Here is a 22,941-nt window from a genome sequence, read left to right as displayed (position 1 = left end):
AGGAGAATCGCTTGAACTGGGGAGGGTGGAGGTTGCAGCGAGCCGAGATCGCGCCACTGCACTCTAGCCCGGGCGACAGGGTAAGACTCTGTCTCAAATAAAAAAAAAACAGCTAATCTCTCCTCTGCGCTGTCTCTCCACAGAGAGCTCATGCATGATGAGGGAGTAAAACTCATTCCCGTTTTAGGCCAAACAGAAAAATTAGGAAGGACAGCCCCAAGGGGCCAGAACCACCACCCTACACAAAGCCGTGAGGAGACAGTCAGTCCCTGTGCATCTCTGCGAGTCCCTGAACTCAAACCCAAGACTTCCTGTCTCCTGCCAGGGTTCCCCAGACCCCGAGAGCACAGGGGCACTGGTGGAGGAGGAGGATCCTTTCTTCAAAGTGCCTGTGAACAAGCTGGCAGCGGCTGTCTCCAACTTTGGCTATGACCTGTACCGAGTGCAGTCCGGCATGAGCCCCACGACCAACGTGCTCCTGTCTCCTCTCAGCGTGGCCACGGCCCTCTCGGCCCTCTCGCTGGGTGAGTGCTCAGATGCAGGAAGCCCCAGGCAGACCTGGAGAGGCCCCCTGGGGCCTCTGCGTAAATGTGGCTGAGTTTATTGACATTTCAGCTCAGGGAGGGGTGAAGTAGCACTAGGGGCCAGGCCTGGGGGTCCCAGCTGTGTAAGCAGGAGCTCGGGCTGCACACACACGATTCCCCAGCTCCCCAAAAGGGGCTGGGCACCACTGACATGGCGCTTGGCCTCACGGTCACTTATTGACACGGTGACTTCAAGGCACATTCTTGCATTCCTTAACCAAGCCGGTGCTAGCCTAGGTTCCCGGGATGTAACTGCAAACAAGCAGGCGTGGGCTTGCCCTCACTGAGGACACAGCTGGGTTCACAGGGGAACTAATACCAGCTAACTACAGAATAGTCTTTTTTTTTTTTTTTTTTTCTGAGACCGAGTCTCGCTCTGTTGCCTAGGCTGGGGTGCAGTGGTGCGATCTCGGCTCACTGCAACCTCTACCTCCCGGGTTCAAAGAATTCTCCTGCCTCAGCCTCCAGAGTAGCTGGGATTACAGGCACCTGCCATCATGCCCAGCTAATTTTTGTATTTTTAGTAGAGACGGGGTTTCACCATGTTGCCTACCTAGGCTGGTCTCAAACTCCCGGGCTCAAGCGATCCACCCGCCTTGGCCTCCCAAAGTGCTGGGATTATAGGCGTGGGCCACCGCGCCCGGCCAGAATAGTCTTAAGGGCTGTGATGGGAGAAGTACAGGGACTGGTACCTCTCACTCCCACTTTCCAGGCCTGATGCCTTTAACCTACTTCAGGAAAATCTCTTAAGGATGAAAATTCTTGGCCGGGCACAGTGGCTCACCCCTGTAATCCCTGCACTTTGGGAGGCCGAGGCGGGTGGATCACGAGGTCAGGAGATCAAGACCATCCTGGCTAACACGGTGAAACCCCATCTCTACTAAAAATACAAAAAATTAGCCGAGCGTGGTGGCGGGCGCCTGTAGTCCCAGCTACTCGGGAGGCTGAGGCAGGAGAATGGCGTGAACCTGGGAGGCGGAGCTTGCAGTGAGCTGAGATCGCGCCACTGCACTCCAGCCTGGGAGACAGAGCAAGACTCCGTCTTCAAAAAAAAAAAAAAAAAAAAAAATTCTTTGGCCACCTAGATTGTCTTGAAGATCAGCCTACTTGGGCTCTCAGCAGACAAAAAAGATGAGTATAGTAGTATCTGTGTTCTGGGAGGGGCTTGATTTGGGCCCTGGTGTGCAGTTATCAACATCCACATCCTTGTCTTGGGCAGGAGCGGAGCAGCGAACAGAATCCATCATTCACCGGGCTCTCTACTATGACTTGATCAGCAGCCCAGACATCCATGGTACCTATAAGGAGCTCCTTGACACGGTCACTGCCCCCCAGAAGAACCTCAAGAGTGCCTCCCGGATCGTCTTTGAGAAGAGTGAGTCGCCTTTGCAGCCTGAGCTGCCTGAGGAATGTGGGCTCCATGCTGCAGGCTGGGGGTCTTTTTTTTTTTTTTTTTTTCCTGAGACAGTCTCGCTCTGTCACCCAGGCTGGAGTGCAGTGGTGCGATCTTGGCTCACCGCAAGCTCCGCCTCCCCGGTTCACACCATCCTCCTGCCTCAGCCTCCTGAGTAGCTGGGACTACAGGCGCCCAGCTAATCTTTTTTGTATTTTTTTTTTTTTTTTTTTGGGGCCAAAATCTCCCTTTTTCCCCCCGCTGTAGTCCAGGATGGGTGTCTTGGCTCACTGCAACCTCTGCCTCCTGGGTTCAAGCAATTCTCCTGCCTCAGCCTCCTGAGTAGCCGGGATTACAGGTACACACCACCACACCCAGCTAATTTTTGTATTTTTAGTAAAGACAAGATTTCTCCATGTGGGCCAGGCCGGCCTTGAACTCCAGACCTTAGGTGATCCACCTGTCTTGGCCTCCCAAAGTGCTGGGATTACAGGTGTGAGCCACTGTGCCAGGCCCTTTTTTGTATTTTTAGCAGAGACGGGGTTTCACCGCGTTAGCCAGGATGGTCTGGATCTCCTGACCTCATGATCTGCCTGCCTCAGCCTCCCAAAGTGCTGGGATTACAGGCGTGAACCACTGCGCTCGGCCTGTTTCTAAACAATAGATCACGTATGCTCAGACCTGGCCTGGCACTGGTGGGGAGGAAGGGCCCGTGAGCCCAAAGAGGCTCAGAAGAGGAAGTGGGCTGCAGGAGATGGTGGGAGGGGCAGGGAGGGCAGTGGTGCGATCCGGGGAATCTGCTGCCCCCCCACCCCCACCCCCAGCCAGTGCCTGGAGATGCCAGCAGAAGTCCTGGCAAGTCACAGGAAGATGCTGGCTGGGAAGTCAGGGCCTGCTGAGCGGTAAACCAGAACCCGAGCCTGGCAGGCTCTGGAAGACAGGATGCGCGTCGTGGAGTCTCATACACTAACCTCTGCTCCGCCTCTTCTCAGAGCTGCGCATAAAATCCAGCTTTGTGGCACCTCTAGAAAAGTCATATGGGACCAGGCCCAGAGTCCTGACGGGCAGCCCTCGCTTGGACCTGCAGGAGATCAACAACTGGGTGCAGGCCCAGATGAAAGGGAAGCTCGCCAGGTCCACAAAGGAAATTCCCAATGAGATCAGCATTCTTCTTCTCGGTGTGGCACACTTCAAGGGTGAGCGTGTCTCCAATTCTTTTTCATTTATTTTACTGTATTTTATTTAATTAATTTATTTGATGGAGTCTTACTCCGTAGCCCTAGCTGGAGTGCAGTGGCACGATCTCAGCTCAATGCAACCTCCGCCTCCCAGGTTCAAGCAATTCTTGTGCCTCAGCCTCCCGAGTAGCTGGGATTACAGGGATGCACCATCACTCGCAGCTAATTTTTTATTTTAGTAGCGATGGGGTTTTACCATGTCGGCTAGGCTAGTCTCGAACTCCTGAGCTCAGGTGGTCTGCCCACCTCAGCCTCCCAAAGTGCTAGGATTACAGGCGTGAGCCACCACGCCCAGTCCTTTTTAAGAGACAGGGTATTGCTATGATGCCCAGGCTGGTCTTGAACTCCTGGGCTCAAGTAATCCTCCCACTTTGGCCTCCCAAAGTGCTGGGATTACAGGCATGAGCCACCGCGCCTGGCCCTTTTACATTTATTTTTAAATTAAGAGACAGGGTGTCGCTATGATACCCAGGCTGGTCTCGAACTCCTGGGCTTAAGTGATCCTCCCACCTCGGCCTCCCAAAATGCTGGGATTACCATGTCCAACTTGCCACTTCTTTTTTGACCAAGGATGGATGGCAGGCATCAGAGGGGGCTTGGAAAGGGGAGGTGTCAAAGACTTTGCCCAGCATGGAGTCTGGGGCACAGCTGGGGGAGGATCTGGGAACTGTGCTTGCCTGGAGCTTATCTGCTTGTCATCAAATCCAAGGCAAGGCATGAATGTCTACAGAGTCAGAGACTTGTGGAGACAGAAGAGCAGAGAGGGAGAAAGAATGAACACTGGGCCTGTTTGGGGCTTTCCTGGCTTTTGAATCAGACAAGATTTATTTACTTATTTTTTTACGATGGAGTCTCATTCTGTTGCCCAGGCTGGAGTGCAGTGGTGCCATCTTGGCTCACTATAGCCTCCCCACCTCCCAGGTTCAAGTGCTTCTCCTGCCTCAGCCTCCCAAGTAGCTGGGATTACAGGCGCCTGCCACCACACGCAGCAAATTTTTGTATTTTCAGTAGAGATGGGGTTTCGCCATGTTAGCCAGGCTGGTCTCGAACTCCTGACCTCAGATGATCTGCCCACCTCGGCCTCCCAAAGTGCTGGGATGACAGGCATGAGCCACTGTGCTGGCTGAATCAGACAAGGTTTAAATCCCAGCTCTGCCTGTACCAGCTGAGGAACTCTGCACACATTTCAAAACCTTTCCGGGCCAATGTTCTCACCTTTAATGTGAGGATAATACACCTACTTCATAGATACCTTTTTATGTTGTCTCCAAATTTTATAACAGCTCTAGTTCTGTACCCAAGACATGGTAGGTGACCAACAACATCCTTCTGGGCTGTGGTGACGTGTTTGGAGCTCGTTCCACAGGCCTAGTGTGGGGCCAGCCCTGTTCAGATAAGGCCTTGTGGGGTGGCCTGGGGCCAGGGGAGGGGTTGGGCAACCTCTCCCTTAAAATGGTTTGTAACCACCTGAGGCACCAACAAGAGTGGCCCCCTATCCTGGAGAAAATCCGAATGGCTTCCTACTTCAAGCACTGGTCTCTAGTGAGTGAAAGAACAGCTCTGGATCCCAGGATATTACAGGTCACATTAAACTAAAGGGGCTTGGCCATCAGCTGGCTTCCAGAGCGTCCGCCAGTTACTTCACCTCTTCGGCTTCGGCCTGTTTTCAGCTACGAGAGGGCATAATCCAGAGGCCCTCAGAGGTCCCTCCCAGCTCGGACCTTCTTTGACTGTCTCCGAGACACTGCTGTAGGAGTGCACACCAGTTTTCTTTCTTTTGAGACGGAGTTTCACTCTTTTTGCCCAGGCTGGAGTGCCATGGTGTGATCTCGGCTCACTGCAACCTCTGGCTCCCAGGTTCAAGTCATTCTCCTGTCTCAGCCTCCCGAGTAGCTGGGATTACAGGCACCCACCACTGCGCCCAGCTAATTTTTGTATTTTTAGTAGAGACAGGGTTTCACCATGTTGGCCAGGCTGGTCTCGAACTCCTGACCTTAGATGATCCACCCGCCTTGGCCTCCCAAAGTGCTGAGATTACAGATGTGAGGCACCACACCTGACCATTTTTGTATTTTTAGTAGAGATGGGGTTTCGCCATGCTGGCCACGCTGGTCTCAAACTCCTGACCTCAAGTGATCTGCCCACCTTGGCCTCCCAAAGTGCTGGGACTACAGGTGTGAGTCACCGCGCCCGGCCGTTTTTGTATTTTTAGGACAGACAGCGTTTTGTCACGTTGGCCAGGCTGGTCTCAAACTCCTGACCTCAAGTGATCCACCCACCCAGGCCTCCCAATATGCTGGGATTCCAGGCGTGAGTCACCACGCCTGGTCACCAGTTTACTCTTCCTGCAGACTATCACAGAACGTGTACAATCTAGAGAGTCTAATCAACCAAATCAACATCTTGCCATCGGAGTTTGCTGGTGAAGGGCACTCAGGGTCCTGGAAATAACTGTAGGCTCCAAGCCACACACACTGAGATAGGCCTATTCCTTGACAGCTAGGTTCCCTTGAGTCGGGCAATTTTCAACGTGCTCTGGGGACACAGCATGGCGCCACTGTCTTTCTGGTCTCCTGGGGCTCAGACTATGTCATTTCCTTTCTTTCCAGGGCAGTGGGTAACAAAGTTTGACTCCAGAAAGACTTCCCTCGAGGATTTCCACTTGGATGAAGAGAGGACCGTGAGGGTCCCCATGATGTCAGACCCTAAGGCTGTTTTACGCTATGGCTTGGATTCGGATCTCAGCTGCAAGGTCTGTAGGGATAGGGGCAGGGTGGGTGGTGGGTGGAGGGAGACGATAGAGAAGCAAAACAGGGTAGTGGGAATAAAATGACCTTTGAGATCCGACAGCTGTCTACATTTCACCTGCTGTGTGACTTTGAGCAGGTTAATAACATCTCTGAGCCTTTCCTCCTCTTAAGATGGGGCAGGGGATCGTTACCAACCCTTGTTTTCCCAGCGTTTGTTGTAAGGATGGATAAGGTAACAGGAAACGGGCCCCCAGATTGGGCACCCAAATGTTTGTTCTCTCTTTTCTTGAGACTCCTATTTCTAGAATTTAAAGCCAAACTTTGAAAAATAATGACAAACTCCAAATTGTTGGTTTTTTTTTTTTTTTTTTTTTTGAGACAGAGTCTTGCTCTGTCGGCCGGGCTGGAGTGCAGTGGCACGATCTCGGCTCACCACAACCTCCACCCTGCTGGGTTAAAGCAATTCTCTTGCCTCAGCCTCCTGAGTAGCTGGGACTATAGGCGTGCGCCACCACGCCTGGCTAATTTTGTACAGACGGGGTTTCTCCATGTTGGTCAGGCTGGTCTCGAACTCCCAACCTCAGGTGATCCGCCTGCCTCAGCCTCCCAAAGCACCGGGATTCCAGGCGTGAGCCACCACGCTCGGCCAATTGTTGGCATTCTAAGGCTTTCAGTGGACCTGACTTCTTTTAGTTCTAAGTCTGTAACTGTTAACCTTTCTTGGGCCATGGCTATCACACAGATCTCTCTGGGAATCTGACGACAGTGCCTCAAACCCGGGGGAGCACCGCCAGGTGTGCACACACACATTTCTGACAACGATTTCGGAGACTCTTGGGACCCCTGACACCATCTGTTCCATGGACCTTAGGTTAAGAGCCTCTGTTCAAAGGAGGCTTTTGCTCGTGGTGGGTGGATGGGGTGGAGTCTCCAAGCTGTCTTACGGCCCCTTCGGTATTCCTATCCCCGGTTCTCCCCGTCTTAGTCCAGGGCTCTCTACCTAACAAACGAGCAGTAAATGTTGGCAGATGGACTTTGGGAGAAAATAAAGACCTGAAATTCAATTCTAGCTCCTTAAACCACAGGAGAACATTCTTTCAGCAGGTAACTTCAGTTGGTATTAGGCCAAGGTAAGAAAGGCCAAAAGCACCCTTTCTGAAGAAACCTCAGGAGATGGCTTGCTGCCAGAAAGCTATAACCTGGAGGGGGAATAGTTAAATAGATGAGGGGCTAGAGGAAGCACAAGGCCAGGGCCCCGCCACGGGAGAGGGAAGGCAGCTCCTGGCAGTGTCTGTCCCCAGCTTTTGGGCTCTGAAGGATTAACCACGTGCTTTCTTACATGTCTCAGATTGCCCAGCTGCCCTTGACCGGAAGCATGAGTATCATCTTCTTCCTGCCCCTGAAAGTGACCCAGAATTTGACCTTGATAGAGGAGAGCCTCACCTCCGAGTTCATTCATGACATAGACCGAGAACTGAAGACCGTGCAGGCGGTCCTGACCGTCCCCAAGCTGAAGCTGAGTTACGAAGGCGAAGTCACCAAGTCCCTGCAGGAGATGAGTATGTCTGAAGACCCTTTTGCTCTCGGTGGGTGGGTGGGGCGGGGGCTTCAGGCCTTCCACTGTGCTAAGCAGAACTCAAGGGCTCCACAGCCTTGTACGGGGGCCGTGGATGATTCCTTAATCCTCATCGTGCCGGAAGGGAAGGCTGAACTGCCTTCTCTCATCAGCCTCATTCCTCAGCCTCAGGAGCAGACCTCCCTAACAGGCGCTCACAACACTGCCTCTCAAGACGAGTCTGTCTGACCTGTTTTCCAATCTTGACCTAACTTGCTGAGTGCTCCTGGGCAAGTCACTCCACCCTCGGCCAGCTCAGAGCTCTTCGGGCCTCACAGAAGGTCCACAGTGGTGTGCCATCCCAGCTTGCTTGCAGTCGGATCCCTTGGTTGGGGTGTTGGGGAAGGCAGGGTTTTAACGGAAATCTCTCTCCATCTCTACAGAGCTGCAATCCTTGTTTGATTCACCAGACTTTAGCAAGATCACAGGCAAACCCATCAAGCTGACTCAAGTGGAACACCGGGCTGGCTTCGAGTGGAACGAGGATGGGGCGGGAGCCACCCCCAGCCCAGGGCTGCAGCCTGCCCACCTCACCTTCCCGCTGGACTATCACCTTAATCAGCCTTTCATCTTCGTGCTGAGGGACACAGACACAGGGGCCCTACTCTTCATTGGCAAGATTCTGGACCCCAGGGGCACCTAATACCCCATTTAATACTCCAGTACCCTAGAAGAAAACCCCAGAGGGACAGCAGAGTCCACAAGACACAAGGCTGCCCCCGTAAGGTTTCAATGCATACAATAAAAGAGCTTTATCCTTAACTTTTGTTGCTTTGTTCCTTCTCCTATTTTGAGCTATGCTAAATACCATATGAAGAGAAACTGCTCTTTAGGCATTTGGTGGTCCTCTACTTCTAGCCTGGTTTTATCTAAACGCTGCAGGAAGTCGCCATTTATAAGAACTCTTAGTTATCTGTGCTGGATAACGCAGGGGCAGCTTCTCTGCTCTGGGGGTGTTTGTGTACTAGGAGCAGCGATCCTCCCGGGAGGCCATTTCCTGCGCCCGTAACCAGTGAAGCATGCTCGTAAACAGCACATAGACAGGTAGGAGAGGCCATCTGTAACTTAAGGAAATGGACCTGATATGTAAAGATTCTGAACATCTTCTTTGTAAGGAGGTATGCCTATTTTACAAAGTACAGCCGGGTGTGGTGGCTCATGGTTGTAATCCCAGCACTTTGGGAGGCCGAGGTGGGCAGATCACCTGAGGTCAGGAGTTTGAGACCAGCCTGACCAACATGGAGAAACCCCGTCTGTACTAAAAATACAAAATTAGCAGGGTGTGGTGGCACATGCCTGTAATCCCAGCTACTCGGGAGGCTGAAGCAGGAGAATCACTTGAATCCGGGAGGCAGAGGTTGCAGTGAGCCAAGATCATGCCATTGCACTCCAGTCTAGGCAATAAGAGCGAAACTCCGTCTCAAAAAAACAAAAAACCGAAGTATAACTGGGCTTTTTGAGGAACATGAAACATGCCCAGTGTCTGAAGCAGAATAACTACTGAACTGTCCACAGGACTAAACTTTTTTTTCTTGAAAAAGCTCTACCAAAAAAAGTCACTGGCCACTCCCTTGTCACAGAGTTATCAGGAGGAGAAATGATAATTCTGCTGCCCTTCATTCTATAAATGTTTGAGTGCTAATTGTATTCCAGATTCTCAAAAAGCTATTGCCAGGTGTCTCTGGGGCTACTGATTTCCTGATCATAATGCAGTGGCAACCAATGGGCACTTCTTGGGTATGTCAGGGTGGGCAAGCTCTCAAAAGCAGCGTGGATCTGGCATTCTTTTCCACAAATGCACCTGAACTACTTGGTCACCAGTGGTAACACAGCAACCAGGGTTCCGACCTAGAGAATCCTGTAACCTTCTGACTGCAACGGGGTCTGGGCTGTCGCTACACATCCTAGTGGAAGGCAGCCATCGTCCCTACCTTCTGTCTCTTAAATCTGAACCACAGACAGCAACATCCATACCCTCAGCATCGTTAGAATCCCCTGCAGCCCCCAGTTCTGTCTGTATTCTACTCGCCAGCTTGGAGAGGTCTGGTAAGAGAAAAGGAGTCTCTTTTCAGGCTTGACAACAAACAAAAGAACTCAGGGCCGGGCGTGGTGGCTCACGCCTGTCATCCCAGCACTGTGGGAGGCCGAGGCGGGCGGATCACCTGAGGTCGGGAGCGCAAGACCAGCCTGGCCAACATGGAGAAATCCCGTCTTTACTAAAAATACAAAATTAGCCAGGCGTGCTGGCGCATGCCTGTAATCCCAGCTGCTCGGGAGGCTGAGGCAGGAGAATCGCTTGTACCTGGGAAGTGGAGGTTGCGGTGAGCCAAGACTGTGCCACTGTACTCCAGCCTTGGTGACAGAGTGAGACTCTGTCTCAAGAAAAAAAAAAAAAGGGCCAGGCTCACACCTGTAATCCCAGCACTTTGGGAGGCCGAATCACCTGAGGTCGGGAGTTTGATACCAACCTGACCAACAGGGTGAAACCCTGTCTCTACTAAAAATACAAAATTAGCCAGGCGCGGTGGCGCATGCCTGTAATCCCAGCTACTCGGGAGGCTGAAGCAGGACGATCACTTGAACCCAGGAGGCGGAGGTTGCCATAAGCCAAGATCGTGCCATTGCGCTCCAGCCTGGGCAACAAGAGCGAAACTCCATCTCAAAAACAAAACAAAACAAAACAAAAAAACAAAAACCTCAGAAGGAGGCATACGTGTTATAAAGTCTTTACTACAACTTTGATTTTATTAGTGTTTGGTTAGTGACTCTGCCAAGAGTACAGAATGAAGGGCAGAGAACAAGGAATGGAAAACTGGCAGGAAACACACCAAGAGCCGTCATCCCTGGAGGAAACTGCTCAATAAAATGGCTCCATATTTACTTCTCTAGTCACAATTTATACTCCACCGATTTTAACAAAGGATTCAGGAAGCTAGATACTGTAAGTGGAACGGTGTGTCTCTGGAGGTAAGCAGCCTTGCTGATTTCTTGTTTTATAATTATTTTTCAATTACAATGTAACTACTAAGAGTTTCAGTTCCCACTGGAGTGGTGCACACATCTCATTACTACTAAAACCACCGGCATGTTCCAGGGAAACAGACTATCACCACTGAGCGAGGTGGAATCCAGCCAAAACCCCAGGCTAACATCCAGATGCCTGCACATCAGCTAAAATCCTTTTAAAGGACTTGGAATCTCCAGATACTAGTTTTAAGTCTTTTCTGGGAACTGGGAGTTTGTATTGGAGGCCACTTAACTATTTCAAGAAATATTCACCAAAAGAGGTGTCTGTCTGACTGCAGTGGTTCCTGAGTCCTCCCCGCCCTCATCTCCTAGGCGTAGAACTGTTGGGAAAGTCTTGTCTTCCTGACCAAAGCTCAGCAGCAACAGAACCTGTTATTTTTTTGTTGAGACAGGGTCTTACTCTGTCACCCAGGCTGGAGTGCAGTAGTGCGATCTTGGCTCACTGCAGCCTCAGCTTACCAGGCTCAGGTGATCCTATCTCAGCTTCTCGAGTAGGTGGGACTACAGGCATGTGCCACCATGCTTGGTGAATTAAAAAAAATTTTTTTGTAGCGATATGGTCTCACTATATTGCCCAGGCTGGTTTTGAACTCCTGGGCTCAAGCGATCCTCCCACCTGAGCGTCTCAAAGTACTGGGATTACAGGCGTGAGCCTCCGCACCTGGCCAACTCACAGTACTGGGATTACAGGTGTGAGCCTCTACACTGGGCCTGCAGAACCTACACAGAACCCGCACCTGGTCTGCAGAACCCACACCCGACCCACGGAACCCGCACCCGACCCACGGAACCCGCACCCGACCCACGGAACCCGCACCCGACCCACGGAACCCGCACCCGACCCAAAGAACCCGCACCCGACCCACCGAACCCGCACCCGACCCACGGAACCCGCACCCGACCCACGGAACCCGCACCCGACCCACCGAACCCACACCCGACCCACAGAACCTGCACCCGACCCACAGAACCCACATTCGGCAGCCGAACCTCTTAATATATATATAGTTTTTTTCTTTGAGTCGGAGTCTGGCTCTGTCACCCAGGCTGGAGTGCAGTGGCGCAATCTCAGCTCACTGCAAGCTCTGCCTCCCAGGTTCATGCCATTCTCCTGCCTCAGCCTCTCCAAGTAGATGGGACTACAGGCGTCCGCCACCACACCCGGCTAGGTTTTTGTATTTTTAGTAAAGATGGGGTTTCACCATGTTGGCCAGGCTGGTCTCGAACTCCTGACATCAGGTGATCCGCCTGCCTTGGCCTCCCAAAGTGCTGGGATTACAGGTGTGAGCCACCACGCCTGGCCAGCAAAACCTCTTTAACTTGTGTTCCATGGGCTCCTTTTCTGTGGGTCAAAATCCTCCTGGGACCCTACACTGCAGGCCCTACAGGGGTGGGTGGTAGGTCCAACAAACAGGATTTCATCTTCTGGAGCTCCTGGATTTCATCATCCCACGGGCCACAGTGCAGCGACAGAACCTCTTCAGCTTTCCGTATGGTGCTCAGGGCTTCGGGTACTGCAAACCTGAGCCAAGGGAGGCAAGAGGAGTTAGTTCACTGATTCGTGAGGCGAATGTTAATTGAGGGTCTACTCACACCCCGTGAGGAATATAAGATCATTTCTGTCATCAAGGATCCTACAATCTAGAACAGTAAGTAAGACTCCATCACAAACACGCTGCAAAACAGAATGTGAGAAAAAAGTTATAAAAGAGAGTATAGACCCCAGGATCCTGAGAACAAGTGGCAAATCTCAAAGCTTTTTTTTTTTTTTGAGACGGAGTTTCACTCTTGTCGCCCAGGTAGTGGTACGACCTCGGCTCACTGCAACCTCTGCCTCCCGAATTCAAGTGATTCTCCTGCCTCAACCTCCTGGGTAGCTAGGATTACAGGCGTGAGCCACCACACCTGGCCTCAAAGTTTTCATCTGGTATTTACCACAGGTTTACATAGCAGTTTTCATTTTAGGGTAACCATCTTAGGGCCGACCTCTGACCTAACTCTGTAGCCCTTTTCTCTCTCTCTGACCAAACAGAATGTCTCTACGTCTTGGCTATCAGGCCCACTCACCATGGCCTTAGGTTGAAGCTTTAAGCACTTTCTCATAGCCACATACACCAAGGGCAGCTTTACCAGGGTTGGAGGTTCCACCCAGAAATCCTGAAACTGGGCCCTAAATGATCTCAGTAGCAAAAGTGGATTTGGCATCAGCCCATCAGTGTGGTGTTCTTTCCTTCTAACCTTCAAAGTAGAACAGGGGATTTAAAACAAACAACAAACAAACAACAACAACAACAACAACAAAAAAGCAGGGTTTCTCAACCCTGACACTATTGACACTATTGCTGGATCCTTCTTTGCTGGGGCTGGTGGGGGGCACTGTCCTGTACCCGGGAGGATGCGTAGCAGCACCTCTGGCCTCTTTCCACTAGATGCCAGCAGCACCCCCCTTCCAAGTCATGACAATCCAAAATGTCTCCAGGGATTGCTTGAGCCCCGGAGTTGGAGGAAGCAGTGAGCTGTGACCGAGCCACTGTACTCCAGCCAGGGCAAGACAGCAAGACCCCTTCTCAAAAAAAAAAAAAAAAAAAAAAAGAAAAGAAAAAAGTCTCCAGGCAGTGCCACATGTTGTCTGGGGGTAAAATCAGCCCTGGTTCAAGCAAATGCTTTAAAAGGAACAGGATGCAGAGTAGGGAGAAGGCAGAGAGCCTGGAGCTGAGAGTGCTGGGAATGAGACAGCCGAGGGGGCTGTGACGAACCAGGGAGCAACTGGAAGGAGCGCTATACTGGAGGGTGGGTGGGGCTGCCTGGCGAAGTTCTCTCTGGGAAACTCACTTGAGATCTAAAAGCTTTCCCCGTATCTCTCAGGAGGAAATTCTTTTTTTTTTTTTTGAGACAGAGTCTTGCTCTGTCGCCCAGGCTAGAGTGCAGTGGTGTGATCTTGGCTCACTGCAAGCTCCGCCTCCCAGGAGGAAATTCTAAAGCGTTAAGTTTGTTAGCAAAACAGAAGGCAAAGATCTCTCCTAAAGAGGAAATAAGGAAGTTGCAACGTGCTTTTAAAAACACCATAGAAAACAAGGAACACTTAGAAGAGCCCAGGCAAAGGACAGTGTGTGCCCTGTAAAGTGGGAAGGGACTCACCCATTGAAAAAGACCTGGGCCAGTTTGAAGAGCTCATGGCCCATTTCAACACTGGACGGCCCGTGGCGAACCTCCACCACGCGGAGACTCCTCTGTAGATGGGTGGCTGACTTTTGCCAGTCTCCTGTGAGAAGAGAAAAATCTTGCTCCAGAAAAGAACCACTGTCAACTGTGGATGCACACTGAGGAAACGGAATGAGACGAGGGGCAGCCTCAGTTTACAGAGTAGGGGGTAACCAGGCAGAAGAGGCCGGGGCCCCGGCGAAGCACCCACAGCAGACTGTTCCTGACGCAGAATGTGAAGGCTCATGCTGTACCTAAGGCAGCACAGGCCCGGGCCAGGCCATCCGCGATCTCTCCCACCACGGCGTGTTCTGCCCACAGGAAGCTCTCGGCATCACGCTGGCACCCCGACAGCCGCTGAACGGCTCGCTCTGTCAATGCAGAGGAAAGACGTCTCACTATAGACAGAAGCCCAGTCCTAGGAATGAGAATCCAGGTCTCAAATCCTCCAAATCAGCTGGGCTGAATGTGGAAATTCCCCCTGGCCTCCCTGGGTTGTCACCAACCCACAATGTCTGTTCCAATAAAGCTGCTGTTTTCTTATGTTTTCTCTGTCAGCGGAGAAAGGCACTAGGGGAGGCCTCCCCACATTTACCCTGGGTTTTCAGCATCAACTTTCCAACTCGACCAACTCTGCCTTCCACATACGGCCATGATTTCTCTTGACCCTGAAATCTAAGCTAAAGGTCAACTTTCATAAAGCAGGGTAAATAAAAATCCCATGACGTCAAGCTCCAAGGAGGGTTTTCAAGGGCAATGGGGAGCTCCACCACTCTCTGACAAAAGCAAGACACTCCTATCAGCTGGACTCACGCCCCACTGCTCTCTAGCAGAGACTAGCTCTGACCAGGGAAGAACCGCCCTTCTAGGAAGTTACATCACTAGGCCCTGGAATTAAAATAAATGACACTCAACTTCTGGAACTGCACACAGCTCACGGATGTCAGCAATGACCCGTTAGTTGGCAGGGGTACTTCAACCTAGCAATTGGATGCAGAAGAAAACAACAGCCGAGATCACCTGGCCCCTTTTCCAGGGCCCCACAGCAACGCAGCTGGTCAGGGTTTGGACTCACTGGCCTATATAGCCATCTTGTGGCTGGCATGGGGATAATTACATCCAATTCTCCCATCAGTACTCAATATCCTTGAGTCCAAAATGGTATCAGAATGAATAAAAGGGAAGGGGCTGGAGGACCAAAGCAGGGAACCAGTCTCACCTAGTTCACCATCTCTGAGAAGCTTCTGGGCCACTCCGACCTGCTGCTGAAGGTCCTGTAACCGAGAGACCAGGTGGTCCCTGCTGACGGCGGATTCTGCACAAGATCTGCTGCCACAGCGCAGCACATCATCTCCCTGTGGAAGTCAGTTTTCTCTTTATTCCAATGCCAGGGTCGGTTATCAACACCGCCTGTGCTTACATTACAGGATTACTCCATAGTTTCTTACCTCATGGGGGAAAGAGACTCCTGTAACAATACATCGTGATGAAAGCCTGAGTGAATTTGGTTTGATGGTGGCAATTCTAATATTCTAATGAAGGCAGTAGCTGATCCCACCTGAGATTTCATTTTTGGAACAGAACTGGTATAGTGCACAATTTCTTTCCATTTCTATAGCCCCTCTCGTCGCTTTTTGGGGCTAGGACTTTAGATGACAAGCGACCCAGACTCGAACTGGACCCCCACCACCCACAATTCGTATGGAGAGATGGGGTTTCACCATGTTAGCCAGGATGGTCTCAATCTCCTGACCTTGTGATTTACCCGCCTCGGCCTCCCAAAGTGCTGGGATTACAGGCATGAGCCACCGCGCCTGGCCTTGATGACAAACATTTCTAGTGGTTATGAAAAAGTCCTAAAGAAAACAATAGAAGGCCGGGTGCTTTTGCTCACGCCTGTAATCCCAGCACTTTGGGAAGCCGAGGCGGGTGGATCATGAGGTCAGGAGATCGAGACCATCCTGGATAACACAGTGAAACCCCATCTCTACTAAAAAATACAAAAAATTAGCCGGGTGTGGTGGTAGGAGCCTGTAGTCCCAGCTACTCGGGAGGCTGAGGCAGGAGAATGGCGTGAACCCAGGAGGCAGAGCTTGCAGTGAGCCGAGATTGCGCCACTGCACTCCAGCCTGGGCGACAGAGCGAGACTCCATCTCAAAAAAAAAAAAAAAAAAGAAAAGAACACCAACAGAAAGGCTGGTGCGGTGGCTCACGCCTGTAATCTCAGCGCTTTGGGAGGCTGAGGCGGGTGGGTCACTTGAGGCCAGGAGATCGAGACCAGCCTGGCTAACACGGAGAACATGGCCAACCCGTCTCTACTAAAAATACAAAAATTAGCTGGGCGTGGTGGTGCATGCCTGTAATCCCAGCTACTGGGGAGGCTGAGGCAGGAGAATTGCTTGAGTTTGGGAGGTTGAGGCTGTGGTAAGTGGAGATCGTGCCACTGCACTCACTCCAGCCTGGGTGATAGGGTGAGACCCCATCTCAAAAAAAAAAAGAAAACCAATAGAAAAAGGTGCTAGGTGTGATCGTCCTACATTTGACCTTGGGTCTGCAAGTTTAGCTTTCTAACACAACCAGCTCTGCATTTCACTCATGACTCCCCTCAGAAGAATATGGCACCTCTGGCAGAGGGGAAACCTCCGAGGTGGACATCTGCTGTGTTTCAAAGGCCAATAACTATTTTCTCATTTGGCACCAGCAACCCAACCCAGTTTCTCATGAGGTTCCCTCTCATCCTCAGTCCCATGGCCCGTGCCCTACAGCTGAGGGTGTGGCATGTGGCTCACATATGGCTCCTTCCTCTGGCCCAAATGGCTGCAGGAAAACTATGTCCAATTTTCCTCCAGCCACAGTTCTCAGGTCAATGAAACACAGTAACATCTCTGCCCAGGCTGCTGTTAGAGTGACATGTGCTCTTATCCTCCTTGGCAGGAGATCCACAGGCTGGGCTGCTGGCAGCCATCCTGTACCGTAAGAGGGAAGTCTGTCTGAGGAGGGGCTAACACAGAGAAAATGAAGCTGAGAGGGGTGGACAGAAAGCCCCTGGATCAAGCTGTATCTTAAGTAGCCTTATCCTGAAATTTTTTTCTTAACATTGTTTTTGGTAGAGACAGGGTCTTGCTATGTTGCCCAGGCTGGTCTTGAACTCCTGGCCTCCAAGTGATCCGCCCACCTCAGCCTTCCAAAGTGCTGGGATAATAGGCATGTGTCACTGTGCCCAGCCTATCCTGGGACTTTTCAATGACTGACTTGAGCAAATAAATTCCCAGTCTCCCCCAAATCCCAAACCAGTTCAGATGGGATCTTCTGTCCTTTATAAGGGAAACATTACTAAATTGAACCTTTCCCTTGGTTTCTCTGGAGGGGTAACCAGTGTATGGGGATGACTGGCTAAAATGGAGGTGGTATTACTGGTCTCAGCACTTACAAGTCCCTGATGGCTTCCGCTAAACACTGATCGCCCTTAGGCTGGAAAACTGACCTCCAGGAAAAGTAGAGGAGAGAAGACAGAATTACCTGCATGGGCGCTCCGCAACCGTTGCAACAGAATGCTTCCCACCTGGGCCCTGCAGCCATCCTGTGTGCCTCAGTTTGACAAGCTGGACAGGTGCAGTCAAAGAAATACTGAGACCTCAGCTTCTGCTGCCTTTCGGCAACCCCCATTCGGCTCTTGTGAGGCCCTGGCGGGAGATCACCCTCAGCCAATATTGAAAGCAAGAGAGAGTCAAACACTACTTAAAAACCTTCAGCTTAGCAGAGGGTCTGGACTATTACTTATCACGTGACAGCTACTTTTACTCAAATATTTGTGGAACTGGATACTAAAATAAGCTTCCAAGTTGCTGAGACAGGAAGAAAGAGAAGCCAAGAAGTTGTTCCTAGCCCATTTTCAGAATAGGAAGTTTATAGTGATTAAACAGAGAGAGACATGGTTTAGCCGCAATAGGGCCCTAGTACGAAGTCCCTTCCTTCCTTCCTCCCTCCCTTCCTTGTTTTTGGCCTAAGTGTTCACTGCCTCTTCCAGGAAGCAGACAGTAGACAGGGGAAGTCACATGCCTGGTGGCTTGCTGACTCGTGTCCCCCCATCCTTTTCTGTCGGAGAAGGGCAGGACGGCAGTGTGGAGGGATGGCTCACCATAGCAGTGGAGAATCTCTTGCCCCTTTCTAATCCGCTGTGACGCCCGGATGGTGGCGACAGTGCTAATGAAGGACACGCTGGTGTTGGGGCTACAGGAGTGGTTCAGGAGGCTGATAACAGGGAAGATGCCTGTGGCAAGGCGCACCTGCCTGCTGTCAGTAACGATGCTCCCTTTAGATCCTGAAAGGGCAAGAGGAAAGCAGGAAAAAGGTGTCAGGACATGAGCCCCGGCCTCGCCCTCTATTCCTCAGAAGATGAGCTGGGCAGCTAGGCCTGCAGCCCATGTGAGTCATGGCTCCACAGCCAGATCCAATATAAATCAGATGGAACGTGACTCACGGCACGCTCTGGTCCCCAGGAAGCAAAGTGGATGAACGCACACAGAGTCCACTGGAGTCCTGGAACCTAACGACTGTGTCTCTACACCACGAAATCGCCAAAGATGAGAACTTACAAAAGAGTAATAAAAAAGGGATGATGAGTAGGGAGCGTTCTAGATAGTTTCATAATGTTCAGGAGGGAGAACACAGAAACCAGAGCCCCTGTTGAGGTGACTTCCCAAAGACTTTTAGAGCCCAAGGGCTTTTGTTTATCTGGTCTTTGGTTGGTTGACAGAACAAGCGACCTAGTTACTACCCCGAACATTATATATTTAAGCAGGCCAGGCACCGGGGCTCCTGCCTGAAATCCCGAGGCTCACGCAGAAGAATTGCTCCAGCCCAGGAGTTCAAGGCCAGCCTGGACAACACAGCTAGATCTGGTCTCTAGAAAAAAAAAAAAAATTAAAAAAATTAGCCAGCTGTGGTGCACACCTGTAGTCCCAGCTACTCAGGAGTCTGAGAGGGGAGGATCAGTTGAGCCCCAGAGTGCGAGGCTGCAGTGAGCCAGGATCGCACCACTGCACTCCAGCCTGGGTGACAGAGCAGGCCCTCTCTGAAGAAAAATAAATAAAAAATTTAAAAAAGTTTTACTATAACTGTAACATTTCTTTTTTTTTCTTTTTTGGTCTTTTCAGGCCCATAGTTTAAAATTTTGTTCATTTTGGCCGGGCGCGATGGCTCACGCCTGTAATCCCAGCACTTTGGGAGGCCGAGGCAGGTGGATCACAAGGTCAGGAGATCGAGACCATCCTGACACGGTGAAACCCTGTCTTTACTAAAAACACAAAAAATTAGCCAAGTGTGGTGGTACGTGCCTGTAGGCCCAGCTCCTTGGGAGGCTGAGGCAGGAGAACTGCTTGAACCCGTGAGGCGGAGGTTGCAGTGAGCCGAGATCGTGCCACTGCACTCCAGCCTGGAGACCGAGTGAGAGCCCGTCTCCAAAATAAATAAATAAATAAATAAATAAATAAATAAATAAATAAATAAAATGAAAAATAAAAATTTGTTCATTTCGGAAAAGAAAACATGGTGGATAATTAGCATTTTAAAAGTCCACCTGTAACATTTCACTTAGCCAGAGGCTCTACCTGTGCTGGTTTTTGTCAAAGCCATCTGTCCTAGGAGTATGTACAGTAAAGATAACCTTGGGCGTACACAAAACGCTTAAATGATGTTCAGTAGCCTCAGTTTAAGCATGAGGCAAACTGTGTTTCCAACAAAACAGGTTGGAAGATAAAAGATACCAGTATTTAAAAGGAAACATTCAGTTTTCTGGAAAACTGGAAAAAGCCATCAAATAATTGTGATATCACCGAATATATGCCAGGAATCTCAAAAAAAACCACTCACCAGGCTGGGCATGGTGGCTCATGCCTGTAATCCCAGTACTTTGGGAGGCTGGGGTGGGCGGATCACCTGAGGTCAGAAGTTAAAGAGTAGCCTGGCCAAAATGGCAAAACCCTGTCTCTACTAAAAACACAAAAATTAGCTGGGTATGGTGGCATGCGCCTGTAGTCCCAGCTACTCGGGAGGCTGAGGTACGGAAATTGCTTGAATCCAGGAGGCGGAGGTTGCAGTGAGCCAAGATCACACTGCTGCACTCCAGCCTGGGTGACAGAGCAAAACTCTGTCTCGCAAAACAAAAAAACAAATTCACCGAAGAAATAGTCTAGGTACAAACGTAATGGATAAAGAAAATATTATGAACCATCACGTGAAAATGTTTTATAGGCCGGGCGCAGAGGCTCACGCCTGCAATCCCAGCACTTTGGGAGGCCGAGGCGGGTGGATCACTTGAGGTCAGGAGTTCAAGACCAGCTTGGCCAACATGGTGAACCCTCGTCTCTACTAAAAATATAAAAACTTAACTGAGCGTGGTGGCGTGCACCAGTAATCCCTGCTACTCGGGAGGCTGAAGCAGGAGAATTGCTTGAAACTGGGAGGCAAAGGTTGCAGTGAGTCGAGATCGCACCACTGCACTCCAGCCTAGGTGACAGAGCCAGACTCTGTCTCAAAAAAAAAAAAAAAAAAGTTTCATAAAGGAAAACACTGAAACACTGAATATAGGAATAATGCTGTCAATTTTGTTGTCAATTTTACTATCTGTTGCTAAGGAGAACAAGAATAGAACAAGTAAATACATTTCACAGGGAATCCAAATGACTCAATTCTAGTTAGTAATTCTACAAATTGTATTAAAATTTTTCATCAGAGCTTCTCCTAAGTGCTTCGCTGATTTTTGTTTCTCCTCCTCCCCCTTGTCCCATGCCCACCTTCTGGTATACGTGCTAATGAGCAGTGAAAATGCTAAAAGGCAGGTGGCAGGAAGGAGCTGTCCAGGGCATGAACAATTTGTAGTCTGAATAATCAGCCTCTGCATAATTAAAACTGGACTTGCATTGCCAACTACTGACAACTGGCAATCTATATTAGAACCGTTGCTGAAATTTTCCAGAAAAGAATGATCACACTACAGTGAGTAATGTCAGCTTTGTGAATTATTTACAGATTACCCTCTGACAGAAGTAGGCCCAGGAACTGTGTGGGTATTTATGTCAGAGTTGAATAGCTCTCTAATTATTTCTAAAAAATTAAGTATTGATTTTTAAAACTTACTCAGTATTTTGCATTAATCATCTATTAGTAGAGATAATAGAAAGTGAGAATATGTATGTACTTCATCAACCAAATTTAATCTGTGACATTTTGTATTAAAATAAAGAGGGGGTGACTCTATACCAAAAGGGTACCTTGCTAATATCCCTAGTGCATTTCTTTTTATTTATTTATTTTTGAGACGTAGTCTCGCTCTGTCGCCTAGGCTAGAGTGCAGTGGCGTGATCTCATCTCACTGCAACCTCCGCCTCCTGGGTTCAAGCGATTCTCCTGCCTCAGCCTCCTGAGTAGCTGGGATTACAGGCGCCCACCACCACACTCAGCTAATTTTTGTATTTTTAGTAGAGACAGGTTTCAGCATGTTAGTCAGGCTGGTCTCGAACTCCTGACCTTGTGATCCACCCACCTTGGCCTCCCAAAGTGTTGGCCAAGCCATGGCCATCCCTAGTGCATTTAAACTGGGATTCAAGTAAAGAAAAAAGATTCATGCCGGGCGCGGTGGCTCATGCCTGTAATCCCAGTACTTTGGGAGGCCCAGGCGGGTGGATCACGAGGTCAGGAGATGGAGACCATCCTGGCTAACATGGTGAAACCCCGTCTCTACTAAAAACACAAAAAAATTAGCCGGGCATGGTGGTGGGTGCCTGTAGTCCCACCTACTTGGGAGGCTGAGGCAGGAGAATGGAGTGAACCTGGGAGGTGGAGCTTGCAGTGAGCCGAGATCGAGCCACTGCACTCCAGCCTGGGCAACAGAACTCCGTCTCAAAAAAAAAAAAAAAAAAAAAAAGATTCCTTCATTGCTGAAGAGTGAAAGCAATGGGCAGTGAATTGACAGGAAGTGACATGACACAAAACCCCAATAAAACCTTGTTATGACAGGAATCCGGATAGATCATAAATGTGCCATTCCCACTGAGACGGAACCACACGTGTCACGGTCTAGAAAATCATCAGTGGCCAGTTCTGTCCCTTGAGATAAGCCCTAGTGAGAGGTTTCTGGGGAACTCTGATTAAATAGGATTTATGCAAAGATAATAACATACATTTTTATAGGTTTTTGTCAAAGTCTATCCAGTTAACACTTTAATCCTTTGCCTGCGCTACTAATGAAACAGCTGCTAATGAAATTCAATGAGAACACTAAATTGGGAGGCGTTGGAACCCCAAAGAAATAATAAAAAGGGATATAACAGGATTAGAAATATGAGCAGACTAAAACAAAATGAGATGAAATTTAAAAATGAAAGTGAACCTTGCTTTGGGCATGTCAGTGGAACTCTACTGGAGGGTAATTTTGTAAGCTGTATCAAGTGCCTTAAAAATGCTCATAGAAAAGTACTCTTATCATTTGAATTATGTTTATTATTAAAAAAACTAATTGAGGCCGGGCACAGTGGTTCACGCCTGTAATCCCAGCACTTTGGGAGGCAGAGGTGGGAGGATCGCTTCAGCCCAGGAGTTAGAGGTTACAGTGAGCTATGATCGCCCCACTGCACTCCAGCCTAAGTGACAGAGTGAGATCCTGTCTCAAAAACAAACAAAAAACCACTAATCGAAATTACAAAAGGAATATGTGGTAGTCAGAAACAAATTTAAAAATTGAACATACAGAGAAAATGACAGTCGCTTGCAATACCATCAGGCAGATATAACATGTTGTCTTTAAATCCTAACCTAAAATGCATTTTTTTTTTTTTTTTTTTTTTTGAGACGGGGTCTCGCTCTGTCGCCCAGGCTGGAGTGAGTGCAGGGGCGCGATCTCGGCTCACTGCAAGCTCCGCCTCCCGGGTTCACACCATTCTCCTGCCTCAACCTCCAGAGTAGCTGGGACTACAGGCGCTCGCCACCACACCCGGCTAATTTTTGTATTTTTAGTAGGGACGGGGTTTCACCATGTTAGCCAGGATGGTCTCGATCTCCTGACCTCATGATCCACCCACCTCGGCCTCCTAAAGTGCTAGGATTACAGGCTTGAGCCACCATGCCCGGCCTAAAA

At 50.0% G+C, this 22,941-nt stretch overlaps 2 protein-coding genes across 8 annotated transcripts in view; one reads left to right on the top strand and one right to left on the bottom strand.

The window, feature by feature from the left end:
- The window catches only part of SERPINF1 (serpin family F member 1), a 15,237-nt gene extending 6,895 nt beyond the window's left edge, over nucleotides 1-8,342 (top strand). The window contains exons 3-8 of the mRNA XM_032138998.2: nucleotides 326-524; nucleotides 1,804-1,959; nucleotides 2,970-3,173; nucleotides 5,825-5,967; nucleotides 7,314-7,524; nucleotides 7,964-8,342. Coding sequence (XP_031994889.1) covers nucleotides 326-524; nucleotides 1,804-1,959; nucleotides 2,970-3,173; nucleotides 5,825-5,967; nucleotides 7,314-7,524; nucleotides 7,964-8,223 — 1,173 coding nt within the window. The 3' untranslated portion in view covers nucleotides 8,224-8,342. The remainder of the gene's footprint in view (nucleotides 1-325; nucleotides 525-1,803; nucleotides 1,960-2,969; nucleotides 3,174-5,824; nucleotides 5,968-7,313; nucleotides 7,525-7,963) is intronic.
- The window catches only part of SMYD4 (SET and MYND domain containing 4), a 55,438-nt gene continuing 40,772 nt past the window's right edge, over nucleotides 8,276-22,941 (bottom strand). For 4 of the 7 annotated variants that reach the window (XM_032138995.2, XM_058431275.1, XM_058431277.1 and 1 more), the window contains 6 exons: nucleotides 17,947-18,129; nucleotides 17,328-17,491; nucleotides 15,028-15,163; nucleotides 14,063-14,179; nucleotides 13,746-13,869; nucleotides 8,276-12,129 (listed from right to left, as the gene is read on the bottom strand). In XM_032138995.2, the coding sequence (XP_031994886.1) occupies nucleotides 11,976-12,129; nucleotides 13,746-13,869; nucleotides 14,063-14,179; nucleotides 15,028-15,163; nucleotides 17,328-17,491; nucleotides 17,947-18,129 (878 nt within the window). In that variant the 3' untranslated portion in view covers nucleotides 8,276-11,975. Of the gene's footprint in view, nucleotides 12,283-13,745; nucleotides 13,870-14,062; nucleotides 14,180-14,202; nucleotides 14,789-15,027; nucleotides 15,164-17,327; nucleotides 17,492-17,946; nucleotides 18,130-22,941 lie in introns of those variants that run through there. The other 3 variants (XM_058431272.1, XM_058431273.1, XM_058431276.1) reach the window with 3 other exon arrangements.

Source organism: Hylobates moloch, unplaced genomic scaffold (genome assembly GCF_009828535.3).
Source record: "Hylobates moloch isolate HMO894 unplaced genomic scaffold, HMol_V3 SCAFFOLD_19, whole genome shotgun sequence".
Classification (NCBI taxonomy): domain Eukaryota; kingdom Metazoa; phylum Chordata; class Mammalia; order Primates; family Hylobatidae; genus Hylobates; species Hylobates moloch.
Note: the sequence above shows the minus strand (reverse complement) of the source record. Positions and strands in the feature narration are given on the sequence as shown.